Below are 24662 nucleotides of genomic sequence, written 5' to 3' on the forward strand. Positions count from 1 at the left end.
TTGGCCTTGGGGTTAAGTCTCAGCACTATATCACTACAGCCTGAGTTCAATCCCCCAGCCAGGGTGCTAATCCACACATGTGCAGCAGACCTTTCTGTCTCGCCTACTGCTTCCCCACAGCAGTGTAAATCTGCCTGTTCTGCTCCCCACTGCTTCTGATGAATGCTCTTATCCCTCCCCCAAGACCTGTGGCCTACACCCCACTTCTTCTATGCAAAACAAAATTTTAAAAATCCACAAAGGAATAAATTCCCTCAAAGAACACCTGTGTTCAAACAAAATGTAGCTCTGTGTCTATGCACTTTGTCTCTTTCTCAAACTTGCCCTTCAAAATGCAGTCTTGTCCCAAGACTATCTGCCTTAGTCTATGCAGGTGTTTCTTTTTCCTAATGAACATGCCCTTTTAAAATGCAGGCTTTGCTTGTTTGCATCCATGCAAACATCTTTCTTCTTTAGTAAACTTCCCAGGTGTCCTCACTGGGAAACTTTTCTTAGAGGGAACCCAAGGACCCCACTCATTCACTCATTGATCCCCAACATCTGAACCTCATCACACTCAAAGAACATGCAAAGATACAATGTAATTAAATTGCTCCTGAAAACCAAACACAAAGAAAATCGTGAAATGATTCTACATAAATGACATTCTGGGAAAGGCTGTGCTACAGGGATGGAAAATAGATATGTGAGAATGGAAAAAAAACGGCTATTACAGGGCCAAGAGAGGGACAGAATCTCCTAAACCTACCCACTCTAAACAGATTATGCTATCTGCCATATCAAGGCAAACATACTTTAGTGCAGAAGACCTTTAATGGAAAAGAACTTTAATACAACTAGTGTGTAACAAAGAAAAGGAGAAGAATAAAGTTTTCAAAGCAAGCACCTGAAATTATCCATCCCTTCGTGGATAATCAGTACTGGCCCAAAGGCTTGCCACAAGTCTAAGGCACCTCCTGTTGGGAACAGAGGTGGCCAGGCTAGAAATGGCCAGACAAGTCTGGAAGGAAAAGAGCAAAATCAAAATCAATATAAATGCTGCCACTGTCAGTCCATCATCCCCATGGATCTCTCACCCACATCTGTTTCAACCAGCCCAAGATCAAGAAGCAAGTGTAGCTTCTTCACCTGTCTCTCTTGCTATACTTGCCTCCTCTGGGTCTCCTTCTTGCTTCCCACCTTTCCTCCTTCACCAATTCCTTCTCTAGCTTTCCCTCTTTCCTACTAAGCTCTACCCTTCCTTGTGTGGGACAGGGAACCTGGAACCTCCCCTTTTCCTGCAGACCACGCTGTTACAGGATAATTACAAGGACCAGATTTTTTTTTAAACTCTTTCTTTTATTTGTTTTTGTTAATGTCATGCCCCCTCTAAAGCTTTCCCATTTATCTTCAAGTTACTTTTTTTTTTTCCTTTTCAATAGTTTATTTTTCCATCTCAGTTGTAATCCCCTTGGGCTTCCCATCACCAAATCACCCATGTACCATCACCAAAGACCAGTGTATTTCCCTCCCCCCACTGTTTTTGATCTCATTCCCCACTCTACTCCCATAAAATGTCTCTGGTATACAACTGTTCATCATTATTATTATTATTATTTTCTCTCCCCAACGGTTATACTCCTCCAGCAGATTTTTAATGCTAGAATTATTCTTTATGTTGACTAATGCTAGTGATTAAGACTGCATTTTTTCAAAATAAACAAAATTAATTTTACTCTTCATAATAAGATACACTGTAACATATCTCTTGATATGAAAAAGGATATCATGCCAACTATGTAACAGTCCAGTCAAAAATATTCAATCTGAAAATAATCATTAAGAAACAAACAAATCTATAGGACTGATGGTCCAGATTCTTCAAAGAAAGGGCTTACAAAATACCAAAAAGTTGAAGTTAACTGCTTTAATTTGAAGAATCCAAAAGAGATTAGAACCAAGTACAAAATAAATGATGTTTGTCTAGTCCCATGATCAGTATCAGACATTTCAGAGACCAGTTGGGTAAGTGAATGTGGCCTACGTAATAATTTAAATTATTTAATTAACATTATGTTACTAATATAATAATGGTATAGACAACACTGTTATTTTTAAGAGATACTTACTCTTTATAAATAAATTTAACAATAGAAACCTTCTCAGGGAGTATCAAGATACTTACAAGTTAATTTCAAATGATTAAAGAGAAAATGGGGGGAGGAAGGTAAAGAAAACAAAGGTGGCAAAAAGCTCACACCTAGTCAGTCTAAATTTAGAGGAAAAGAAATTAACATTACTTTAAAATCAAATGCCAGTTACCTCCTTTATAATCTGAAATTTTGTAAGAACCTCTTCTTCCACACCTTTAATTTTACTCAAAGCAGTTTCATGTCTGAAAAGTAGTTGTTCTCGTTCAACTAAAATTCGCTCTCGCTTTTGAAGTTCTTCAGCAAATTCCTGTTGTGCTGCAGTTTCACACTGTATCAAAATGTCAGATTGTAGTGCATTTAAAACATCCATTCACAAATTCCACAAATTATATTTCTACTTACTGTTTGCAGCTAAATCAAATGCCCTTTAGGACTACATCGAAATAATGAAAGATCATAATTACAGTAATAGCTAGACTAGTACAGCAAATGAAAAGAAATTCTATTTGTGGTCCAAAAAGGATCCATACTATACAGATTTAAACCCCTGTCCAGCTTAAAATCCATGCTCTACTTCCACTTGAAGATCCATTCTTTTACCTATAATTTCCACTCCCTAACCATCTCCTCTTCAAATCATCTTGGAATGAAAGGTCCCAGTCATGCACTTAAAGCACTCTTTCACCCTCTAATGTATCACTGGAGGGAAAAAAAAAAAACCACACTTCATGAATAGTAGTACAACTATAAAACTCAGGGTCTTAACCTCTACTCAGTGCAATCCAGAAATCTTTTTCTATTTCCATTGGTAAGCTCTCTCTCTGATCCTCCAATGTCTCAAGCCTCCCACACTTTCCCTGAACACACTGCCTCCTGTCCACACACCATTCTGTGTGGCCATTCTCATTTTTAACTTCACAGGAAAAACAGAAGACAGTTGGAAGAAACATCAACTCCTGCCTTCAAGACACACAAGGTCCTTTTCCTTCCCATTAAAAGGCTGACTCAGAACCGCACTGCCTTTGCATGTTTATGCTATTATTTCTCTAATATTTTAAATCTCTCTGAATCCATCTGAAATGAAGTCTCTGTTGGCTCATTCATTTATCTTCATACCTTCACAAACTCTTCAAAGTTTGAAGCCCTCTTAACCTCTGGATCATTCCTCAATTTAATTTGGCCTCAGTCTACATCTTCCTTCTGAAGTGGCTTAACTATTACTAAATCATTTTTATATTAAGTATATCTACATTGTGTTCACTCTAGATCTTCCAACATGCTTTTTTAAGATTTGTTTTTATTTATATATACAAAAACTGTGGCATAGGCCAGAGGTGCAAGGGATTGGGGGAAGGGGGATCTGGAGGATTCACCAGAGACAGAGTAGGGAACCGAACAGGTGGGTCTACTAAAATACTCTGCCGAGAGGAGCAACAGACAAGAACAGGAAAGGTCTGCTAGGCTGTGTAGGCTAGCTCCCTGGACATGGATCAAACTCACACTGCAGTCGTAGTATCACACTGGTGATAGCTTCATAGTGCTGAGATTTTAACCACTAAGCCACCAAGAAGTCCCCAACTGGGGCCCTCCCTGGTGGCGCAGCGGGTTAAAGCACAGCACTAAGACTCTAAAGCAGCTTCCTCATGAGTTCGATCCCCGCCTGCCCCAGAGGTGACCACATGGCATGGCAGACCTCTCCTGACCCGCCCACTGCTCCCCTCAGCAGTGTACTTCGTCAATCTGCCTGTTTTGTTCCCCTCTCTGTCTCTGGTGAAGCCTCTCACCACCCCTGAGCCTCTGGTCTGCACCCTAGTTCTGTATGCACAAATAAATAAATCTTTAAAAAAAAAAAGTCCCCAACTTATTCTTTTTCAATCTCCTAAATTATTATCATCAAAAGAATCTTATTCATGATTCATATTTTACTGTACACTTCTTTATTTAATAACTTATAATAGCCAACCTGTATTTTCATTATTTTCCTACTCTAGACAGGCTGATAACAGTCACAATCTGACAAACTACATCTTTCCCAAAACTTTTCACTCCAATTCCTTGAACCTAGGAGGTCCTGTATTTTACCTTTCAGACAAGGACCAAGCAAAGTCTCTCCCTGAACTTGTACCCTAGGATTTCAGACCAAAACAATCTTTTCTAAAATGGTATGTATGGTAACGACCATATAACTCATTCAGAAAAAATTAGATGCAAGTTTTTTAAAGAATGTTTAACTCTTTCATATGTATCTAATTCATTTTCAACTAGAAAAATTTCAAGATGAAATTCTTTTATTATATATGATTTTGCTTCCTTACATACTCCCATCTAGTGGACACCTGATAAGCAAGTGAATTATATCTTTTGAAAACAAACAAAATTCAAAGATAAAGGCCAATGCTCTACACTGAAATTTAGCGAGAGTTCAGAAAAGAACTTCAAACATATAGGTATTTCAAACACCTATTTCGAAAAGCACTCCTTACCAACAGATATTATTTCTTCAGCAAGGGGTAGGGTGAGGTGGGATGGGATGAGATGGGATGGAGATAAATATAATCTGAAATCTAAGGAATGTAACTATACATAAAAATACCAGTCTATATCTTTTTCATAGCCATACATTTTTCCTTTAATAGTTACAATAAGTTAAATGAGTTCTTTCAAACTATCTTGACACCTTATCTACAATAACAACAATGAAATACCTTGTTTAGATATTTTATAAATTCTTGATACTTAGAACATAAATATTTCTAATTCAGTATTTAGTTCTTACCTGCAGTTTCTGATGTATGTGAAATAATTCATCATATATTTGATTGATCTGATGTGGAAGTAAACGTTTGTTTGATGCTTTAGATGTTGTGTAGCTGGCAGATTTCAATGGAGAATCATCCACATCACTACAACATTCAGTCAAATTTCTTGAATCTGATGCCATATTAGCTGGTTGGAAACCTGTAAGAAATAAAATTTTAATATAAACCTTATAATTTATATATTCTTTGAGTAATCTTTAGGATGTTACCTTAGCTGTGAATTACAGTTCTGTTAAAAAGCTTCAAGTATGATTACAGGGAAAAAAATGATACAGAAAATATGTTGAGGTGTTTTTAAAAAGTGGATAACAGCTTTATAAGAAATGTTCTGTAACTTACAAGTCTGCAATCATTTCAAAAAGTTTTTTTTTTTTTTTTTTAAAGATTTATTTATTTGTTCATACAGAACTGGGGTACAGGCCAGAGGCTCAGGGGCGGTGAGAGGCTTCACCAGAGACAGAGTGGGGAGCAGAGCAGGCAGATCGACGAAGTACACTGCTGAGGGAAGCAGTGGGCGGGCCAGGAGAGGTCTGGCTCGCCATGTGGTCACCACCGGGGCAGGCAGCAGGCGGGAATCGAACTCATGCGGAAGTGGCTTCAGATTCTCAGTGCTGCACTTTAACCCGCTGCGCCACCAGGGAGGGCCCATTTCAAAAAGTTTTTAAGTGCCAAAACACCTCTCAATTTCTCACGCCTCTTGTAAATAGACTTTCTTTTACATTTCAAAGTCCAAAAACACTCACATATTAGGCCATGAACTGAAAAGTTATTTCAGAAACTCCTGAGCACATTTTCCCTACTTACCTGCCCCCATTTTTGTCATTCTAAAAGGATAGGTTTATTACAAAAGGAGAAAGAGAGGCAGCTGCATAGTCACAGGTGGGAAGAAGAGCTGTCCACATTCCCTCTTTCCCCTAAACCAAATGAAACATTAACCCAAATATGGTAATCACTGCTTTTACTTTGTTTTACTGCTATGTAAAACAAAAAGTCTTGTGTTTTGCCTATTTTTAAACTAATATGCCTGCAATTCTATAATTTCTATACTTTCATCTAAATGTTACGTTAATGCCAGGTTCATTATCCAATTTCTGCATTTTATATCCCAATAATCTAATAAAGATGGATATTTGAGCTGTTCTTGCTATACAGACACTACACTCTTGCACATGGTTTCTAGTACATAAGTTCAAATTTTGGGGGGCATACAACTACTAAGAAATTGTAAGATAGCAGGGTATATGTGCAGTGATTTACTAGTGATGCCAAAGTATTTCCCAAAGCAGTTGTTTCAATTTATTCTCCCAACCTCTTGCTTCATTTCTATGTCATCACTATTTTGTCAGCTTCATGCCATGTTATTACTGAAAGAATAATCTGCACTAGCCTCTTGGGCATCTCAGTTTTTGTTTTTTTACATTTTTTTGGGGGGGATCCCAGTTTTAAAGAGGGAGGCTTTGCACTATACTCCCCAGCTTGGACAGATACTGAGAAAGCCCCCCAAAAAAATTCTTAAAAGGAAAAAACTTCATTTTTTCAGCAAATGTCCTTGAAAAGCATTCAGTGCTTTTGCTTGCCTATGTTCCTACCTCATCAACCCTTAACCTGAATACTCCCTAATTTTGTCCACTTCTAAGTATATTCCCAAATTTTTTAAAATAGATTATCCTATAATTTTCAATGTGAAAATCCATATGTAGTAAGAAAACAAGTCCAGGCAGAAAATGTTTTTACATGTTCTTTAAATCCTGAGATGAATGCACAAAGGAGGAGAAGGAAGAAATGAGTTTGTGGTGTATGTAGACAATGTATGCCCAGGAAAAGAGATGTACAAAGGACATCCATGTGGTATAGTGCTTTCAAAGTCTGCAGCCAAGAAGGGGAAGGTGCCCTCTCTGTTTGTCCCTTTCCTTGAAAGCCTGACAAAATTATGAAATGCAATTAGGTACAAAAAGGCACTACTAATTCAGTACCTACAGTAGTCATACCTTAAATATCCTGCAGTATTTTCTTAAAAATAAAAGGAATAATCAGGTCCTCCCTGGTGGCGCAGAGGGTTAAAGCACAGCACTAAGACTCTGAAGCCACTTCCTCATGAGTTCGATCCCCGCCTGCCCCAGAGATGACCACATGGTGCGGCAGACCTCTCCTGACCTGCCTGCTGCTCCCCTCAGCAGTGTACTTCGTTGATCTGCCTGTTCTGTTCCCCACTGTGTCTCTGGTGAAGCCTTTCACCGCCCCTGAGCCTCTGGCCTGTACCCCAGTTCTGTATGCACAAATAAATAAATCTAAAATAAATAAGTAAGTAAGTAAGTAAGTAAGTAAGTAAGTAAGTAAATAAATAAATAAATAAATAAATAAATGGAATGATCATATATTACAATCATCTACTTAAGTCCTAACACTGATAGGGAAAAGAACTGAAGAAATTATTAAACATAATGATTATTAACTTACTTTTATTAGATTTGAGACTGTAGGTATCCCACTGAAAATAATAGTTTCTCTTTCTCTTCATTGACTTTAATAATAATAGAGTATCAAAGGACTTACAAAATTTCATAACACAGAAATATACAGACACCAGAGGATCAGTGTTATCCTAGTAGGTAAGCGATAAGCCAGGCATAACAGGGTCCCACCAAGAGCACCCTGGGCTATACTGAGGACCAACACCTTCTGCAATTTTAACAGCAACTCCCATTCCTCTGCCTTCAATGCTGAGACTAACAATGCTTTCAATGACCACTCTGTCAGCTCATTTCCTGGTACAACAATGAATTTGGTTGCAGAACCCGGTAGTGGACCTCAGGGTCTAGAGGGCCTCCATATGATCCTTTTGAGGCTCCACATGATCCTCTTAACTTTTTTTTAGAAGATTTATTTATGTATAGAGAACTAGGGTACAGGCCAGAGGCTCAGGGGCGGTGAGAGGATTCACCAGAGTGGGGAGCAGAACAGGCAAATTGACAAAGTACACTGCTGAGAAGAGCAGCAGGTGGGCCAGGAGAGGTCTACTGCTCCATGTGGATCACCTCTAGGGTGGGCAGGGATCCAACTCATGCTGAAGTGGCTTTAGTTTCTTAGTGCTGCATTTATAGTGCTGCATTTACCCACTGCGCCACCAGAGAGGGCCCGATCCTCTTTAACTTTTAAGAGTCCCCTGGAGAACACAAAAGGAAAAGAGGTCCACAGGTGCTGAGGAGTCCTTCCCCCATGCATCAAACACATTCAGTCACAGCTCTATACTGGACCCCCCAGAAAATGGGAAGGGCTCAGGGAGTCCTGTATTATCATGTACCATCAATAAACTACACTATACCTTTCAAAAATAAATAAGTTTAGTGTTTTAATTACCTTTTTCTATTTCTTTAAAGGATTGTGTGGTTATTTTAGAAGTACTAACTCTATGATCACTGTCAATTAACTCTTCTGTTTCCTGTTGCTTCAAATCTTGAGAAGATTCCAGTTCATCACCTAGCCTTTAAAAAAAATTTTTTTTTCACAGCATCCTGGGTGTTTATATAGTATTAAAATAATCTGAAATAATTTTTCAAATATTAACAAGAGAAAAAATACAAGATTTACAAAAATGTAAACACTAAAAATGCAAAAAGCATCAGCCATTGAGCCTTATAATCCACTTTAAGTATCTTTTGATATATTCAAATGAGCTTAATTTAAAACTACATATACTTGGATACTTCTCTACAATGGCCAAACTCTTTTGATTGTCAATATTTTGGTGAGGTAGATAAAACAGGCAGTGTCATCTATAACTTAACAATTATAGATCTTTAGCTTAAAGAATTAATGCTCACTACATTGAAAGAAAAGAGAACCTAAAAGATTTTTAATAACTGCCAAGTAACAAAACTAATAAAAGGTAGAGCAGAACTAGAATCCCACGTGCTCTCTTCAAAGAGATAATCTCAAAGTTGAAATTTATAGTGTATATCACATAATTTAAATTTTCCAATAGTCACATATTTTCTTTGTGCAATACACCTAAAAAAATCGTCATTTTAACATATAATCAAAAAGCAATTAAGATATTTTTAGATTTCTCATCCATCTTTAAAATCCAGAATATGTTTTATTTTTATAGATATCTCAACTAAGACCATTTCAAGTACTCAAGAACCCATATGGTCTATGGCTACAGAGATGAACAGTACTATAAATTCTAGTCCCTTCATAACTAGGGATTGTGAAAACCTCTGTTCAATCATAATTGCAAACCTAAAAATTGTAATTTGAAGTTTTAATAAAAGCCAAAAATCATAAAATTATCAACTAGAAAATAATTTCCATTAACATATATTATATTGATCTTACAGCAATTTTCACTTTTACTTATTCTATAGTCAATATACCTCTTGTTCAAACCTTGATTTGAAATCAACTGCCAAATAAAACAGTAATGATGATGATAATGGATTTGAGTGCTTTTCTATATACTAAACACTGTTCAGATGTATATGGCTTATTTTAAGTAAGGAAGCAAGCCATTATATAAAAAAATTCAAGATCCCTAATAACTGATATACAGATACTTTAGGCCCAACTGCCCTTTTTTTCCCTCCACAATTATCTCGGCATATCCATCTTGATGTCTTAATATTATTTCAAAATGTTTACTCCTTCTTGACACAGCTTTTTACCATGCCACATATTTTAATCATCTAATAATTATTAATTTTATTTTACCTTAGCTTCCCTTGTATTTATACTGACTTAATTTGACAAATAATATTGAGTTATATTATCACTGCCTAACAACCTGTACTCATTTTTATCCTAGTTTCTTTAAGTAAAAAAAGAAAGCAAGTTTTCTTTCAGTCCTTGTTGAATAACCATAAAAATAATTTTTGATTTTTCATACTTTCCATTATGCCACAAAACATAATGGTAGGTTTCTGCTTTTATCATAGATTAACAGTAAAAATTAATATAAACTTCTTCAACAGGCTTCAGATTGCTTGTAATTCCTCTCAGAGTAAAACACAAAAACCTGCCCTTTACCCTTTCTCAGATTTTTTGAGATACTGTGGGAAGATAGCAACAGTAAGCATTCTGTATACTTTACCAATTCACACTTAAGTGCTTGAATGAATTAAAAAGAGGTGTTCTGCAGTGCTTTCTTTCATTGGAATAACACCTTAATGATGAACCAACTTTATCTCCAGATGAGTAGCTATCAAAATGATCTGATTGACAAAAAAAGAAGCATCTGTATTAATCATTATTATCTGATCTCATGATCTTCTCATTTAGAATCTTAAAGAGAGTAAAAAATACTTGACTTTATCCATACATCTCCAATGTAAACATCCAGAAAATAGACTCCAAATCTTTCATATATGTAGCACTGAACTGACTGCTCTTTCACCCATTACCTAAATGACCCCAGAACAACCCTATGAAGTAAGCAAAATAGGTACATTTAATCCTATTCTAATGGTTAGGAACATAAGGACCAAAGAAGTTACATGAATTTTCCTAAGTAATATAACCAGCAAATGCAAAGACTAAAATTCAGAAACTAGCCATCTTTCTAAGTATGTATTTTATTAGTTCTTTAATATTGAACATTTTCCAATTTTATGTAGTTTAAACAATTGTTTAATAAATTGTTAGCTTATATCTAAATTCAGTGAGTAAGTAGAAGAGAAAAATTCCTGACAAGAAATTTAGAAATACTTTTAAAATATAGGTATCCTGCTTTATCACTATTTTTACACCCCCCCTAGACATTTAATAAAGTATACTTTGTAGTTATATCTTGGGAGGATGGAATTTTTCTAAGACTTTATTTTTGTGTAGAACTGGGATGTGTGCCAAAGGATCAGGGGTGAATGGATTCACTGGAGACAGAGTGGGGAGCAGAACAGGCAGATTTACTGAAATACATTGTTAAGGGGAGCAGTGGGTGAGATAGGAGAGGTCTACTTTGCCTTTTGGGCTAGCTCCCAGGCTGAGAACAGAACTCAGGCTTTTATGGTGGGTTATGGTGGTGATAGCACAGAGACTTAAACCCTAAGCCACCAGGGAAGCCCTTGGGATGGAAATTTTAAGGTAAATTTCAAAATTTAAAATAAAATTTTAAGATGTCTAAGATATATAGCACTCAGTAACAACCAGAATTATTTTTCATATTGAAGGGATATTTTAGATTAGTATTTACAAAGTTTCAAAATGAAGTATACTTGAGAAAAAAGTGAAATTCCCTAATGCACTATCTGATGAACTTTTAAAAATATTAATTATTGTTTCTGTTGCAGATGTCTCAATGATTTATAATTACAGCTACTATTAAAGAAATTGCCTAAGTATTACCAAATCAAAAGGGTAATGATTATCTATACATGTTAGTTACAGATTATCCAAAGGATGTCCTAACCCATCCAATTCCACATTATAATTATCTTTTTCCAAATACATTTTTATTAGATAAATTCCTCCTCTAGTATAATAATTACCCTAATGACTAGAAAGTTTATGCCTAAAATAATACTCAACATATTGTTCAACTTTTAACATCTTTAAAAGACTACTGTAACACGGCCCTCCCTGGTGGCGGAGCGGGTTAAAGCACTGCACTGAGAAGCTGAAACCACTTCCACATGCGTTCAACTCCCGCCTGTCCCGGAGGTGACCACATGGCTTGGCAGACCTCTCCTGACCCGCCCGCTGCTCCCCTCAGCAGTGTACTTGGTAGATCTGCCTGTTCTGCTCCCCACTCTGTCTCTGGTGAAGTCTTTCACCACCCCTAAGTCTCTGGCCTGTACCCCAGTTCTGTATGCACAAATAAATAAATCTTAAAAAAAAAAAGACTACTGTAACAGACTGAAGTAACTCATTCAACTGTTAACATACAAGTTTTACACACAGCCCCAAAATTACCAGACTGAAAAAAAAAACTTCATATCAAAAGATAACTGGCTCTAGTAAAGCATAAACATTTTTCTCCTCTCTCAAAATTGTTATGCCCCCAAGTATACAAAATACTTAATCTGCTTACCTGGGGAGGTCAGAGATCTTCTCTTACATTTAACCTGATCAAAATTTGAAAAATCATACTAAAAATGAAAAAACATGGCATTTAATTTGCATACTAAGAATTACTAGTTTCAAAATATTTCCACAGAACTTATGCATTAATTACAAAAATAAATCACAAAGATTAGCATGAAGAATGGTTATAGAGGTAGCCTAAACCAAGTGATGAGTTTACACCATCAATAGACAAAGCAACATTACAAGTCTCCTAATGAGCAGAAGCAGGCCATGTACCACTCATACAGCATTCTTGTCAATCTTACATACCCTGTTTCTAATCTGAGGTATCCCTCAATACAAACTGAGAGACATTCAAATCATAATTTATACTTTTCAGAAACATCAGCATATAAAATTAGAGACAAAACTTAGTTTTGAATGAAAGCAATAAAGGATATAGTCAAATGTAATGCTCATTTTTACAGTGGAGTTGCACCATGGTTTTAAAAGATTTTAACAAAGAATATCATTGAGATAATTGGTGACATATGAATTGTAAGTTACAAACTATTATTGTATTAGTTTAAGTCCTGAATTTACTGTGGTTATATGAGAATGTCACTTTGCCTTGGAAAGCACACCTATTTTATTGCACAATGCCTTCAAGTTATCCTCCAATAGTGCTGGGAAAGTGTGTGGATGGAAGGGTGTGGAAATGAGGAAGGGAGGGAAAACAGGAAAGCAAATGGGGCCAAATGTTAACAATGGTAAATCCAAGCAAAGTGTATAAGAGTTATTTGCATTATTCTTGCAATTTTAAGTTTCAAATTATTTCAAAAGTAAACTTTAAAAAATTATCTTTTCAATTGCACTTTTTACTAATTCAAAAATACCTTAAATAACGCCATGGCACGGTTTGCGGAACACAGAACTCAAATTTTAACGAGGAAAATCTTTGCTGACAAAAACCTTAGTTTTCCTGCAAGCGTTATCACCTCCCCACCAGCGTTCGCCCATCTTATCTCGTTTCCTCCCCCAGACCTAAGCGCGGGAGCCGGGCACCACAGCGGTGGTCTCGTCAGGAGGCCCTAGCGCCTCGACCCGAACCCGGGGGTAGCGGCACGCCGGGCTAGTGAAGCGACTGAGGCCTTACCTCGGCCAGGCCGCCGCCCCCTAGTCCGTAGCGGCTTTTGAGACGCTCCACTGCCAGGTCCTGCCCCGGCGGCTTGACGACCCTCGGCTCCATGGCAGGATTCGGCCGGCGCTGTCTCCCCGGGAACCGCGTTCAAACCTGCAGCAGGACGCTTAGAGGAGCCTGCGCGGCGGACGTGCGTCGTGACGTCACCCGCCTCGGCTCGGGCGGGCGGGGAGCGCGCGCGCGCATGGCGTCTGGCAAGCGCCCCCGCCGAGGGGTGGGAAGGCCGGGGACGCGCGCATTCGATGAGGCCGGGGTTTCATTCCAAGTTGCAACCTCCCTCGCATTCCAAGAGTGTTTTCCTTCAGGATGACTAGCTAATTCCCTCACTGTTTTATTGGAACAGATAAATGGTGCTCTTTCCCGAGTGTCTTAAAACTTTGCTTTGCTATTCGACATTTTCTCAGTCATAACCACGGCAGCTTACACCTTAGCAGGTGTGGCCCCTCAATGAAAAGGGCGCTTTGGCGCACATCAGGCTGTTACACACTTCATAAGTGGCAGGCGTGGCTCCTCTGGTGACCTATGTCTTGCCTCAGTGAGAATGCAGTTAAGTGTCCAGGCTGGACAGTCACTGGATGACCCAAGCGGTCTTGGAGGCAAGGCACAGGCACGCACACACAACCTTGTCTAGAATACTTTTTTTTTTTTTTAGTGTGTGTGAATATACCACACAGTGCTGGCCTTTACTAAGTGAAGAAAATAAATCGCACTATCGTTGATCAGTGTTCGACTGGGCAGTAGTAAAAAGCAGTATTAACAATATAAACCCTCTGAAAACTACTTTGTTTTAAACAATTTTTCATTGTGCCTAAACTACCTATCATTTTACTAGGTGCTCAGTATTTACTTTGGCTAACATGAATGGTATACTAAAAAAGACAGAAGGGTAACAATGTCCCTCACATAGTAATTCTTCAAAGGCATGTCTGCACTAACAACTAGATTCTCTGGTTTATCCTTAAGGTTTGTAAATGCCAATTTTTTTTATGATGTCAGTGTAAAGTAGTTATCTGAAATTATTTAAACCAATACTTTTGCCATTAAGTACAAAAGTATACAAATAATGAGTTTTTATTCTACCTTTAAGAAACTTTTAATGATACTTCAAAAAATACAATTATTATGGGTTATATATCATACAAACACCTATGTAACAAAGAGAAATGACAAAATCCTTTCTTGAAATGTTAGTCTTAATAAAAATCTCCAGTCACTTTTAAGCATCTGTGGGATACAAATTCTGGAAAATTTTAATTTTATTGGCCAATAGCACAGAAATCATAATAAATTACCTAAAAGATCGCTAAAATGCACTTGTATTTACTTGGAATTTATTCTGAAATCATGACAAAGGCATTGGCTATCCCAGCTGAAAAATTATTACACATTTACATATCAACTTATATTACATAGATATCCAAAGATGCAAATTCTTAATATTAAATGTGCATATATATAGTTCATAATTCTCTTCAAGGTTCAGGTAGTTCAATTGGCATTTCGGTTATCTGGCTTTGTGGCCAAGAGAATTCAGTGAGAGCATTCCATCATTATTTACTCATGTAAACCATTTGACTGGGAGTTGAATGGCATTTTTTACACGACAGTCTAGTTCCAAATCCCCAACCTAGACTAAACAAAATGCGGTGGTGATTTCATTGGGGAAAATACAAAAAAATCTCAGTAATAATGATTGGATATATAAAATGTGTACTCTATTACTCTACATGAGGATATTCCCCTTCATTAACAGTTGGCCACCTAACTTTTTGACACTTATTTCCAAATACATTCAGTGTTTTATTAAACACTGAAGAGTTACTTTCAGTGAAGAGTTACTTTCTTGGGAGTTCTGCAAATTATGTGGCAGATTTGAGTTCACAGGCCTTTAACTGCCCGACTTACTATTGTCTGGTTCTACAGTGAAGGAACAACTAGATGCACAAGTAATGAATTTTTAAAATGTCATTGCTATTAATAATTTCACTTTATTTTTGCTACAAAAATCACCAGAAAAAGGTACTGCTACAATCTAGTATATAAAGCAATCTTTAACCAAAAAACATGGTATAGACCTTCTTAAAATATTCATAATTTATCACAATAACTGCAAGGAAAAAATCAAGTTCTATCAGAACCAAGCTGCAGTTTGAGGTAGTAGAAACAGATGACAGAAAAATTAAAAAAAAAAAAAAAAAAAAAAAAAAAACCAACCTAACACTCAACTTGTTTAAAATGTAAAAATTAATTTAAACCCATAGTAAGGGCACAGGAAGCTAGAAAAAAAAAGGTACTCTACTTAAAAGGTAACTTAACTATATACAGAAGATATGATTATAGAAGAGCACTTTGGTTAAGTCTCTATCCTCTGTGGCTCTATGCATTCATAAATGAATATGCATTAATGAACATACCAGTAGTTAAAATTACCCAATATAGTTCAAATCTAAAATTATAGCTAACCAAATTTTGGTCCCTTTATTCAAACAATATATGCACATGCATGCAGAAGTCTAGAATCTTAAAGGAATTAAAATTAAATTGCATATATCAATTCCTTCAATAGTTTGAGAAGGTCTATTGCTTTTAACAAGATTAGTATTATTCCATTTTAATACAGATATGTCAGGAGTACATAAACACAAGTACACCTGAAATACACCAGTGTTTAAACTTTTATTTCACACCATGCAAGGTTAATTATAACACATTAAAAAGTGACAACAGCTATAAGCTGCAATTTTACATTTATACATTGGAAATGTCCATTTCAAAAGCTGAACATAATTGCCATATTGTTATAACAGCTAAGCTTCAATTCAACTGTTTTACAGGTAAAATTTACTATGAAAAACAATGATTTTATATTTGTCCACATTCTATGATGATAATTCTTCGACTAACAGACCCTTTAGGAGAACCAAATGATTCTATCTTTTTCACGGTATCCATGCCATCCTTAACAAACCCAAATACTACATGCTTAAAGTCCAAATGTTCTGCTTTTTTCAGTGTTATAAAAAATTGAGAATTATTGGTATCCCGCCCTCGATTAGCCATAGATAGTAATCCAGGACCAGTATGTCTCACATTAAAATTTTCATCTTCAAATTTATCTCCATAAATGGACCGTCCTCCTGTTCCATCATGTTTGGTGATATCTCCCCCCTGAAAAAAATTTCAATAGGAATTTTGAATCAAAAGTTTACATATACACAGAATTAAACACTAATGTGTAAAATAAATGTGGTGTGCTTTCCTAGGCTTCAAATGTGATCTACTACAATTAATACTTACCTGGCAAACAAAATCTGGAATTACTCTGTGGAAAATGGAGTTCTTGAAGCCAAAGCCCCTTTCACCAGTGCATAGTGCTCTGAAATTCTCAGCAGTTTGAGGAACAATATTTGAAAGTAATTCCATGGTTATACGTCCTAGTGGTTCATCATCTGCACAAACATCAAAAAAGACTACAGGATTTGTTTCCTTTGATAATTCTGCTGTCAGTGATACCTGCTGTCCTTTCTGGAGTTTCAATAAATTCTGTTGACATTCTTCAAATTTTTTCTTGAAACAATCAGCCATTTCCTTAGTTTTAAATCTTACAGCAAAGTGTTCCACTTTTGCTTCTCCATCTATTAAATACGAAAACAAGAGAGAACTTAGCATTAAAATAGCCGACATAATACATTTGTAATGGATTTTTTAAATGTCAAAAAAATGAAAAGATTTAAATGTAAAAACTCACCAGCATAATCTGAGGCAATCCAAACTAAAGCATTGTTGGAAACATTTAAGGGTTTTAATTCCATTGTTTTGGTAATAACATGGTTTGCACACACTTTAAAGACCTGGTCTCTTCTCATTAGGATCCTATAGTAATTCTTCATTGTATGCCAAAGAATCTTTATATCTCCAACACCACGTTCCTTCCACTGATTGACATCCCGATCCCATCTATAAAGTTTGGCTCGCTCTCTAAATAAAATTTCTTCATCTTCTTCTCCAGATTTTACTTCTACCTGTAATAGCAGGTGAAATTATAAGTTGCTGCTAATAACATATTTCATAATAATTTTCAAATACCCAAATTCTTTAAGATATTATCTTTGTAATGACATCAACAGAATTTGAAGTTTAGTACCAAGATAAAAAAAATAGTAATGTCATAGGGTTAGGAAAACATCTGACTGGGATGAGGCACTAAAGACCTCATTTGTCATTAAATGTTTTTCTCTTATGTAGTATTCCTCCTTTTGAAAATTTAGTATTCTTTTATAAAACAAGAAATTTGTTCTTCGCAAGAAACATTAACAATCAGTTGAAGTTGAAAACAAACAAAACAACATTCTTACCCAAAAAGCGGTTTACTTTACCAGGTAACATTTATATATAAATTAACAAAAACAATAATATATACTTAAAAAATAAACTTCTAATAAACAAAGGACTATATATCAATTTATACATTCCAAAAACTGCAAACAAAGTCTGTGTTGCCTCCACAAACCAAGTCTGTGTTAAATTTTAAAAATAAAATGTGATGTTATTAGTAAAATGTTCAGCCTTTAATTTTTACCTCTGGTAGTGACACTATTGGTTCAAAATGAATATCTTCGTTATGAACTACTTCTTCATCACTGCCATCTTCATCTTCACCAACTTTACTGGCTGTTTGTGTTCCAAAAACAGCTGCTCCAGTATTTGCCCACTGGAAATTTTTATCTGATGAATTAATAAGAATATTTAAATGGCAGCATCTTTTATCTATGTATATAAAAGTTTTTAATCACTGTTCTTCAATGCATCTAGTAATATCTTTTAAAATTTTACTATTTTGTCAAGTTAAACTCATGTAGCAAATACACTATACATTTAGTGTTATTAATGCTTGAAAATACAAAGATAAGATCATCTGAGCTTTAGGTAAACATTACATGAGACCACTGAAGAAAGTGCTGTCATAAAGCAAGTACCTTGGAACTCTGAAAATTTGACAAACATTTATTTTATCATATGAAGAACAATTTTTGAAACTAAAAAAAGGAGGAATTTTTGAAACTACCTCTCTATCAGAATAGCCAAAACATCTGTGTCTAACTTCTCCACCTCACCTTCTTCTATAACTAACTAGTGCTGGAACTCAAAATAGCTTAGCCAGAGAGTTAACAATCACTGACTCTATCCATTCTCAGGGATTTCTCAACACCAGAACTGTTAGGGATGAAAGGTTCCCCATGTCCATGAAGAGTAATAAAGATTATCATACTCTCCAGAAGAGTTTGGAAAAAGTGAAAATAAAAAAATCTTCATCCCCATGGTCATGAAATGATCCACCCTATTAATATGTTTCCAAATATCATAGAAGAAACACCTCCCTTTAATTTTAAACTATGTACTGATTTGCCTTTGCCTTACTTAGAAACTCTACATCTAGTGCTAAAAACCTGGCAGGCAACAAAAAGGCTACAGATCATTTAAAAATTTAAATGAGCACATTGAAGAAACAACAAAGTGAAAAGCAAACTCCTAAGTCAGATTTAATGGGGAGGGAAAAAAATCCTCTTAAAAAAAAAAAGGACAAAAATTCTAAGCAGGTATTACAAAGGAATGCTCTGAAAACCAGAAAAGCACAACCTCTGGTTACATGGGGATTGCTGAAAACAGTAATCACAGATCTAGATGATACCCAGGCCTGGGGCTCAGTAACTGGCTGAAATTTCAAAGCAGGGAAATTTTTTAAATTAACCCAAATAACCTTAGGAGACATGGCAGAAGTTTTCAAAATTCCCCTAAGGCAATGTTTCTCTAACACTGGTACACATAAACCACACCAACAGCTTTTAAAAAATACCAATGCCTGGAGTATCATGACCCAAGAGTCCAATATAATTATCAAGTAACTTTTACATTTTAAAGCTCCCAGAAAATTCTGATATGAAGTCAAGAATTGAAAACCACTGCTCTAAAGGGACCCAGAGTGAGAATTTATACAAGTATAAACATGTCAATAATCAATGTCAATTCTGTAACAGCTCTAGGAAATAGAACATAGGAAAATTCCAGTGTATGTCAGTTTTCATTTAAAAGCGCTGAAAAATCTGAAGGAGATAGCATGAAACAGTAATAACTAGTTTTCATGAGAGTATCAAACAATAGACATAGACCATGGAATGAAAGATAGACCTGTGTGAACAGAACTTTTCAGAAAAAAAAAAAAAAAAGAGTGGGGGGCAGGAGGGAGAAGAAAAGGGGAAATCAAAATGAAACCCAAAAGAGAACTTAAAAAATAAATGAAAGGCAACCACCACAGAAATAATATGCTATTTAAAGAAGACAGACAAGTAAGACTCCTGAGTGTTACAACAACTTCAACTAAAATGCATTTTCTTAGGTAGGACAAGATGGTGGCAGAGTGAAGACACTGGGTTCATCTCCTCCACATACTCACAACTAGATTCCAGCAGAACAAAGCCAGTAACTCCTGAAGGAAACACACACAATTTCAGCACAACCTAGCATTAACATTCACAGGAGGATGCGAGGGCCTCCTTGGTAATGCAGGGTTTAAAGTCTCACCACTATCAAGCTAATGCCAGCCACTCCAGCATGAGGTAAGAGCCCCCACCTAGGGAGCTGACCCACATGGCATAGTAGACCTCTCCTGTCCTTCCCACTGCTCCCCTCAGCAGTGTATTTCAGTATATCTACCTGCTCTGCTCCCCACTATGTCTCTGGTGAATCTTCTAATTGCAATCCCTAATACACCTCTAGCCTACATCCAAGTATTACATGCATAAATTAAAAAAAAAATCTTTAAATAAATTTGAAAAGGAGGATGTCAGTGAACAGTGGAATATGCGAAGTAACCCAATCATGCAGTGAGTCCCAGTGATGTGATAGGCCCCATGAGCAGCAGAGTGAAACTGGCAAAGCCTTTACATGGCAATCATTGGCAGACATCTTGGGAGAAAATCTGGAAGCAGACTTGCCATAGTAGGTCTCCACAAACATGCATGCACGCAGGCCTTGGGAAGTTCCATGGTGGGTCCTGGAAGCTGCCCACTGTCAATATGACCCATGTAGAACTCAGCAAGCCCTGAGAAGGTCCTAGAAGCAGCCTTCACCATGGGAGACACAGCAGACCTGAGTGGACACTGGGACAGGACAGGGAAGCAGGACCAGTGCCATACCCTTCCGTGGAACCCAGAGAGCCCCAGGGAGGGTCCATGGGAGCACTCAGACTCGGTAGGTCCTGGTAAGCAATGGAGGAAATCCTGGAAGGCAGAAGACAACATGACAAGCTCCCATAGAGGCTAACTGCAGAGCCTATACTGACAGGCTGTGATTCTTGGAGCAGAAAGCCAGAGGGACAGAGTTTGGAGAACTTAAATCTGAAAGGTGGAAGTGGGACAGAGTTTATCCCTTAGACTGTAGAGACCAGAGTATACTTCAACAGGGTTAACACCAAGAAGATTCATGCTACATTGAATAGAGTAATGGGGTAAAGAGAAGAAGCTGAAGATTGTAATCTGGAGCAGGGGACATCAATGCAGATTGGTCAGCTCAGCCAAAGACCCTAAGGAAATAGGTGCAGTGGTTTTGTGTAGGACTACTCCTTTGAAGAGAGGGAAAACCTAGTATTTCATCCACATTCCACCCTAACCTGCTGACTCAGCTACTACTAAATAGTACATACAAAAGCAGCAAAGGCCAAAATAAATAAAAAATTAAACATCAATTATACTAGAAAACAACAGTAGGAAGACCTTAGGTAACAAAATCACACACAAAATTATTACACATGGAAATATGGAACCCCAAGAGAGAATGACAACACAGTGTGAGAATGATTCTCAGAATCCAAACACAAAAAGAAAGATGATTATATCTCCTTAACAGATATAATCTCAAATGCTATAACTTAAAAAAAAAAAAACTCACAAACTCAAACGTCAAGTGAGAATACAAAAGAATTCAAAAATCTAATCAGAGATACAAAAAAAAATTCAGAAAAACAAATTAATTAGCTCAGAAATAGGGTCTTCCCTGTTGGTGCAATGGGCTAAAGCATAGCAGTGTGAAAGCTAGCCAAAGCCACTTCAGTGTGAGTAAGATCCCTAGCCGGGGGTGAACAACATGACGCAGTATATGTCTCCTGTCTCACCCGCTGCTCCGCTCAGCAGTGTACTTCATTAATCTGCCTGTTCTGTTCCCCACTCTGACTCCGATGAATCCTCTCACCACTCTTGCACCTCTGGCTTTTATCCCAGTTTTGTATGCATAAATAAATCTCCCAAAAATTAGTTCTGAAAAAAAAAAAAAATTTTTTTTTTTTTTTTAAAGATTTATTTTTTAATAAAACAGACAAAGGGTACAGGCCAGAGGCTCAGGGGCGGTGAGAGGCTTCACCAGAGACAGAGTGGGGAGCAGAACAGGCAGATCGACGAAGTACACTGCTGAGGGGAGCAGCGGGCGGGTCAGGAGAGGTCTGCCGCACCATGTGGTCACCTCCGGGGCAGGCGGGAATCGAACTCATGCGGAAGCGGCTTTAGATTCTCAGTGCTGTGCTTTAACCCGCTGCGCCACCAGGGAGGGCCAAAAAAAAATTTTTTTAAAGAAAATAGAAACGGAAACTTTAAATAGAAAATAACAAATTCAGGCAGGAAAAAGCTCAATAAATGAGGTAAAGAACCCTAGAAAGCTATGGAAGAAGACTGAATTAAATGGAGAATCAAATCAGTGACCTGAAGATAATAATGCACAAAGGATGGGGGGGGGGGGGAGAGAGGAAGGGAGGGTGAAATTTAAGAAATATCTGACACTATTAAAACCAGCATAAGAATTATGAGTATCACTGAAGGGGAAATGAGGGAACAGGGGAGTGGTAACAGTCTGTTTAAGGAAGTAAGTGAGGAAAATGTCCCTCAACTGGAGAAGGAATTGCATATACCAGTCTGTGAAGCTAAAAAGAACACATGGTTACTAAATACAACAGGATCTAGAGCAAGATACATAATGAAACTAACAAGAGAGAAAGAAAAATTACTGGAGGCAGCTAAATGAAAAAAGCAGTAATATATAATGAGATTCCCTTCAGGCTTACATCAGACTTCTCATAAAATACACTACAGGAAAGGAGAAAAGACTAAAAGCCAAGAATACTATGTCCTGCAAGAATCTCAAATGTGAGGGAAAAACAAGTCTTCTCAGACATAAAAAAGCTGAAGAAGTTTGCAAACAGTAGGCCTCTCTTCTGAGACTGACTGAAAAGAGTATTTGTTAAAATCAAAGTGATGAAAATCCACAAAATTAAATAAGGAAAGATAGAACCAGTAAACTAAAGATAAAATAACAGTAGAAAATATATTATCAATAATCACTCTAAATGTAAATGGACTGAAGCCATCAAGCAAAAGGCACAAGTGGATGGTTGAATCTGAAAACAAAACCCAACTTTCTGTTGTCTCCAGGAGACCCAGAACTCCAAAGATAAAACACAGGTTCATAGAAAATAATCCTACAAGCAAATAAATGGGACCCAAAAACAGGATAGGGACAACCATAGTTACATCAGATTGAAACAACTTTTAGTAAAAAAAGGCAACAAGAGACAGAGATGAACGTTATACAATGATTTAGGGATCAATACATTAGGAAGCGTAACACTTATCAATATATACACACTAACTAAAGCAGCACCAAAATACATAAAACTATTTGCAAACTTAAACACACAACACAACAGTGACAGAGGACATTTATACCCAACTGTCATCAATGGACAGGATCAGCCATAAAGAAAATCAAGAAAGAAGCTTTAAATGAGGAATAAGCCAAATGAACCTGTATTAGACATTTATAAAGTACTAGACCCTCAAGAAACTGAGTGCATACTCTTCTCAAGCACACATGGAGCATTGTCTGAGATAGACCACACATATGGCACAAAACAAGTTTGTCATTAAGTCCATGATGACTTAAATCATATCAAGTATCTTCTCTAACCACAACATAATTGTGCTGGAAATCAACGAAAACGAGAAAATAATAAAAGCTTCTCATACATGGAAATTAAACAGCACACTACTAAATGACTATTGGTTTAATGAGAAAAATCAAAGAAGAAATTTTAAGACACCTGGAGACAAATGAAAATAAAGATGTAACCTATCAGAACTTATGTGACACAGCAAAAAGCAGTGCTAACAAAAAGTACATAGCAATACAGGCCTACATCAAGAAACAAGACAGGTATCAAGTAAATACTGTAACATTATACCTTAAGGATCTACAAAAACAAAACTAAAAACCAGTAAAAGGAAGGAAGTAAAGAATAAAAATGAGAGCAGAACTACATGAAATAGAAATCAAAAGAATCAGTGAAACCAGAAGTTGACAAGCCTCTAGAATCTCTAAGAAAAATCTAATAGAACAAAAGAGAGATTCCAACAGACACATCAAAAATACAGTGAATCATAAGAGACTACTATGAACATCTTTTTGCCAGAAAGTGGAAAATATAGAAGAAATGAGACAGGTACTACTATATTCCTAGAAGAATACACCTAACGGTGAATCAGGAAGGAAGAGAAAACCTGAACAGATTGCAAGCAAGGACACTGAAATAGTAATCAAAATCTCATAAAAAAGAAAAGCCCTGGGCCCTCCCTGGTGGCGCAGCGGGTTAAAGCACTGCATTGAGAAGCTGAAGCCACTTCCACATGAGTTCGATTCCCGCCTGCCCCGGAGGAGACCACATGGTGTGGCAGACCTCTCCTGACCCGCCCGCTGCTCCCCTCAGCAGTGTACTTCGTCGATCTGCCTGTTCTGCTCCCCACTCTGACTCTGGTGAATCCTCTCACCCTCCGCATCTCTGGCCTGTACCCCAGTTCTATATGGATAAATAAATAAATCTTTAAAAAAAAAAAAAGAAAAGCCCTATTTAAAAAAATAAAGAACGAAAAGCAAAGCCCAAAATCTTATGGTTTCACTAGCATTCAATAAAGTAAATAATGCCTGGCCTTCTCAAACTCTTCCAAATCCCCGAGGAAGAGGGATTGCTTCCAAACACCTTTTATGAGGACACCATTACCCTAATACCAAAACCAGACAAAGACATCACAAAAAAGATCAATGTCTGATGAACACAGATGCATTAATGTCTGCTCAATGTCTGATGAACACAGATGCATAAATCCTCAACAAAATCTTTAGCAGACAAAAATCAACAATACATTAACAGGATTATACACCATAATCAAGTGGGATTCATTCCAGGGATTCAAGAATGGTTCAACATATGCAAATCACTCAATGCAATCCACAAAAATCATAAGCCCATAATAATGTGAGGTGTTTAACAAATTTTAGCATCTATTTATAAAAATTCTTAGTAAAATGGGATATAAGAACATACTTCAACATATTTCAGACCACAGCTGTCAAATCCACAACTAGTATATTTCAAATGATGAGGAATGAAAAGTGAGCTACTAACACTAAGTACAT

The 24662-nt window shown here is 36.8% G+C and overlaps 2 protein-coding genes across 5 annotated transcripts in view; both read right to left on the bottom strand.

Annotated features, from left to right (window-relative positions):
- CCDC138 (coiled-coil domain containing 138) overlaps positions 1 to 13222 on the bottom strand; it is a 117617-nt gene extending 104395 nt beyond the window's left edge. For 2 of the 3 annotated variants that reach the window (XM_012731533.1, XM_012731532.1), the window contains exons 1-6: positions 13107 to 13222; positions 11976 to 12033; positions 10041 to 10161; positions 8309 to 8433; positions 4909 to 5090; positions 2302 to 2460 (exon numbers count right to left, since the gene is read on the bottom strand). In XM_012731533.1, coding sequence (XP_012586987.1) covers positions 2302 to 2460; positions 4909 to 5090; positions 8309 to 8433; positions 10041 to 10161; positions 11976 to 12033; positions 13107 to 13199 — 738 coding nt within the window. In that variant the 5' untranslated portion in view covers positions 13200 to 13222. The remainder of the gene's footprint in view (positions 1 to 2301; positions 2461 to 4908; positions 5091 to 8308; positions 8434 to 10040; positions 10162 to 11975; positions 12034 to 13106) is intronic. The other variant, XM_012731534.1, reaches the window with a different exon arrangement.
- A 1238-nt stretch (positions 13223 to 14460) lies between these two features.
- Positions 14461 to 24662, bottom strand: part of RANBP2 (RAN binding protein 2) — a 73612-nt gene continuing 63410 nt past the window's right edge. The window contains exons 26-29 of one of the 2 annotated variants that reach the window (XM_012731531.1): positions 17731 to 17876; positions 16900 to 17173; positions 16449 to 16786; positions 14461 to 16319 (exon numbers count right to left, since the gene is read on the bottom strand). In XM_012731531.1, the coding sequence (XP_012586985.1) occupies positions 16014 to 16319; positions 16449 to 16786; positions 16900 to 17173; positions 17731 to 17876 (1064 nt within the window). In that variant the 3' untranslated portion in view covers positions 14461 to 16013. The remainder of the gene's footprint in view (positions 16320 to 16448; positions 16787 to 16899; positions 17174 to 17730; positions 17877 to 24662) is intronic. The other variant, XM_012731530.1, reaches the window with a different exon arrangement.

The sequence above is a fragment of the Condylura cristata genome, unplaced genomic scaffold, assembly GCF_000260355.1.
Source record: "Condylura cristata isolate star-nosed mole 26May11 unplaced genomic scaffold, ConCri1.0 scaffold00031, whole genome shotgun sequence".
Taxonomy (NCBI): Eukaryota; Metazoa; Chordata; class Mammalia; order Eulipotyphla; family Talpidae; genus Condylura; species Condylura cristata.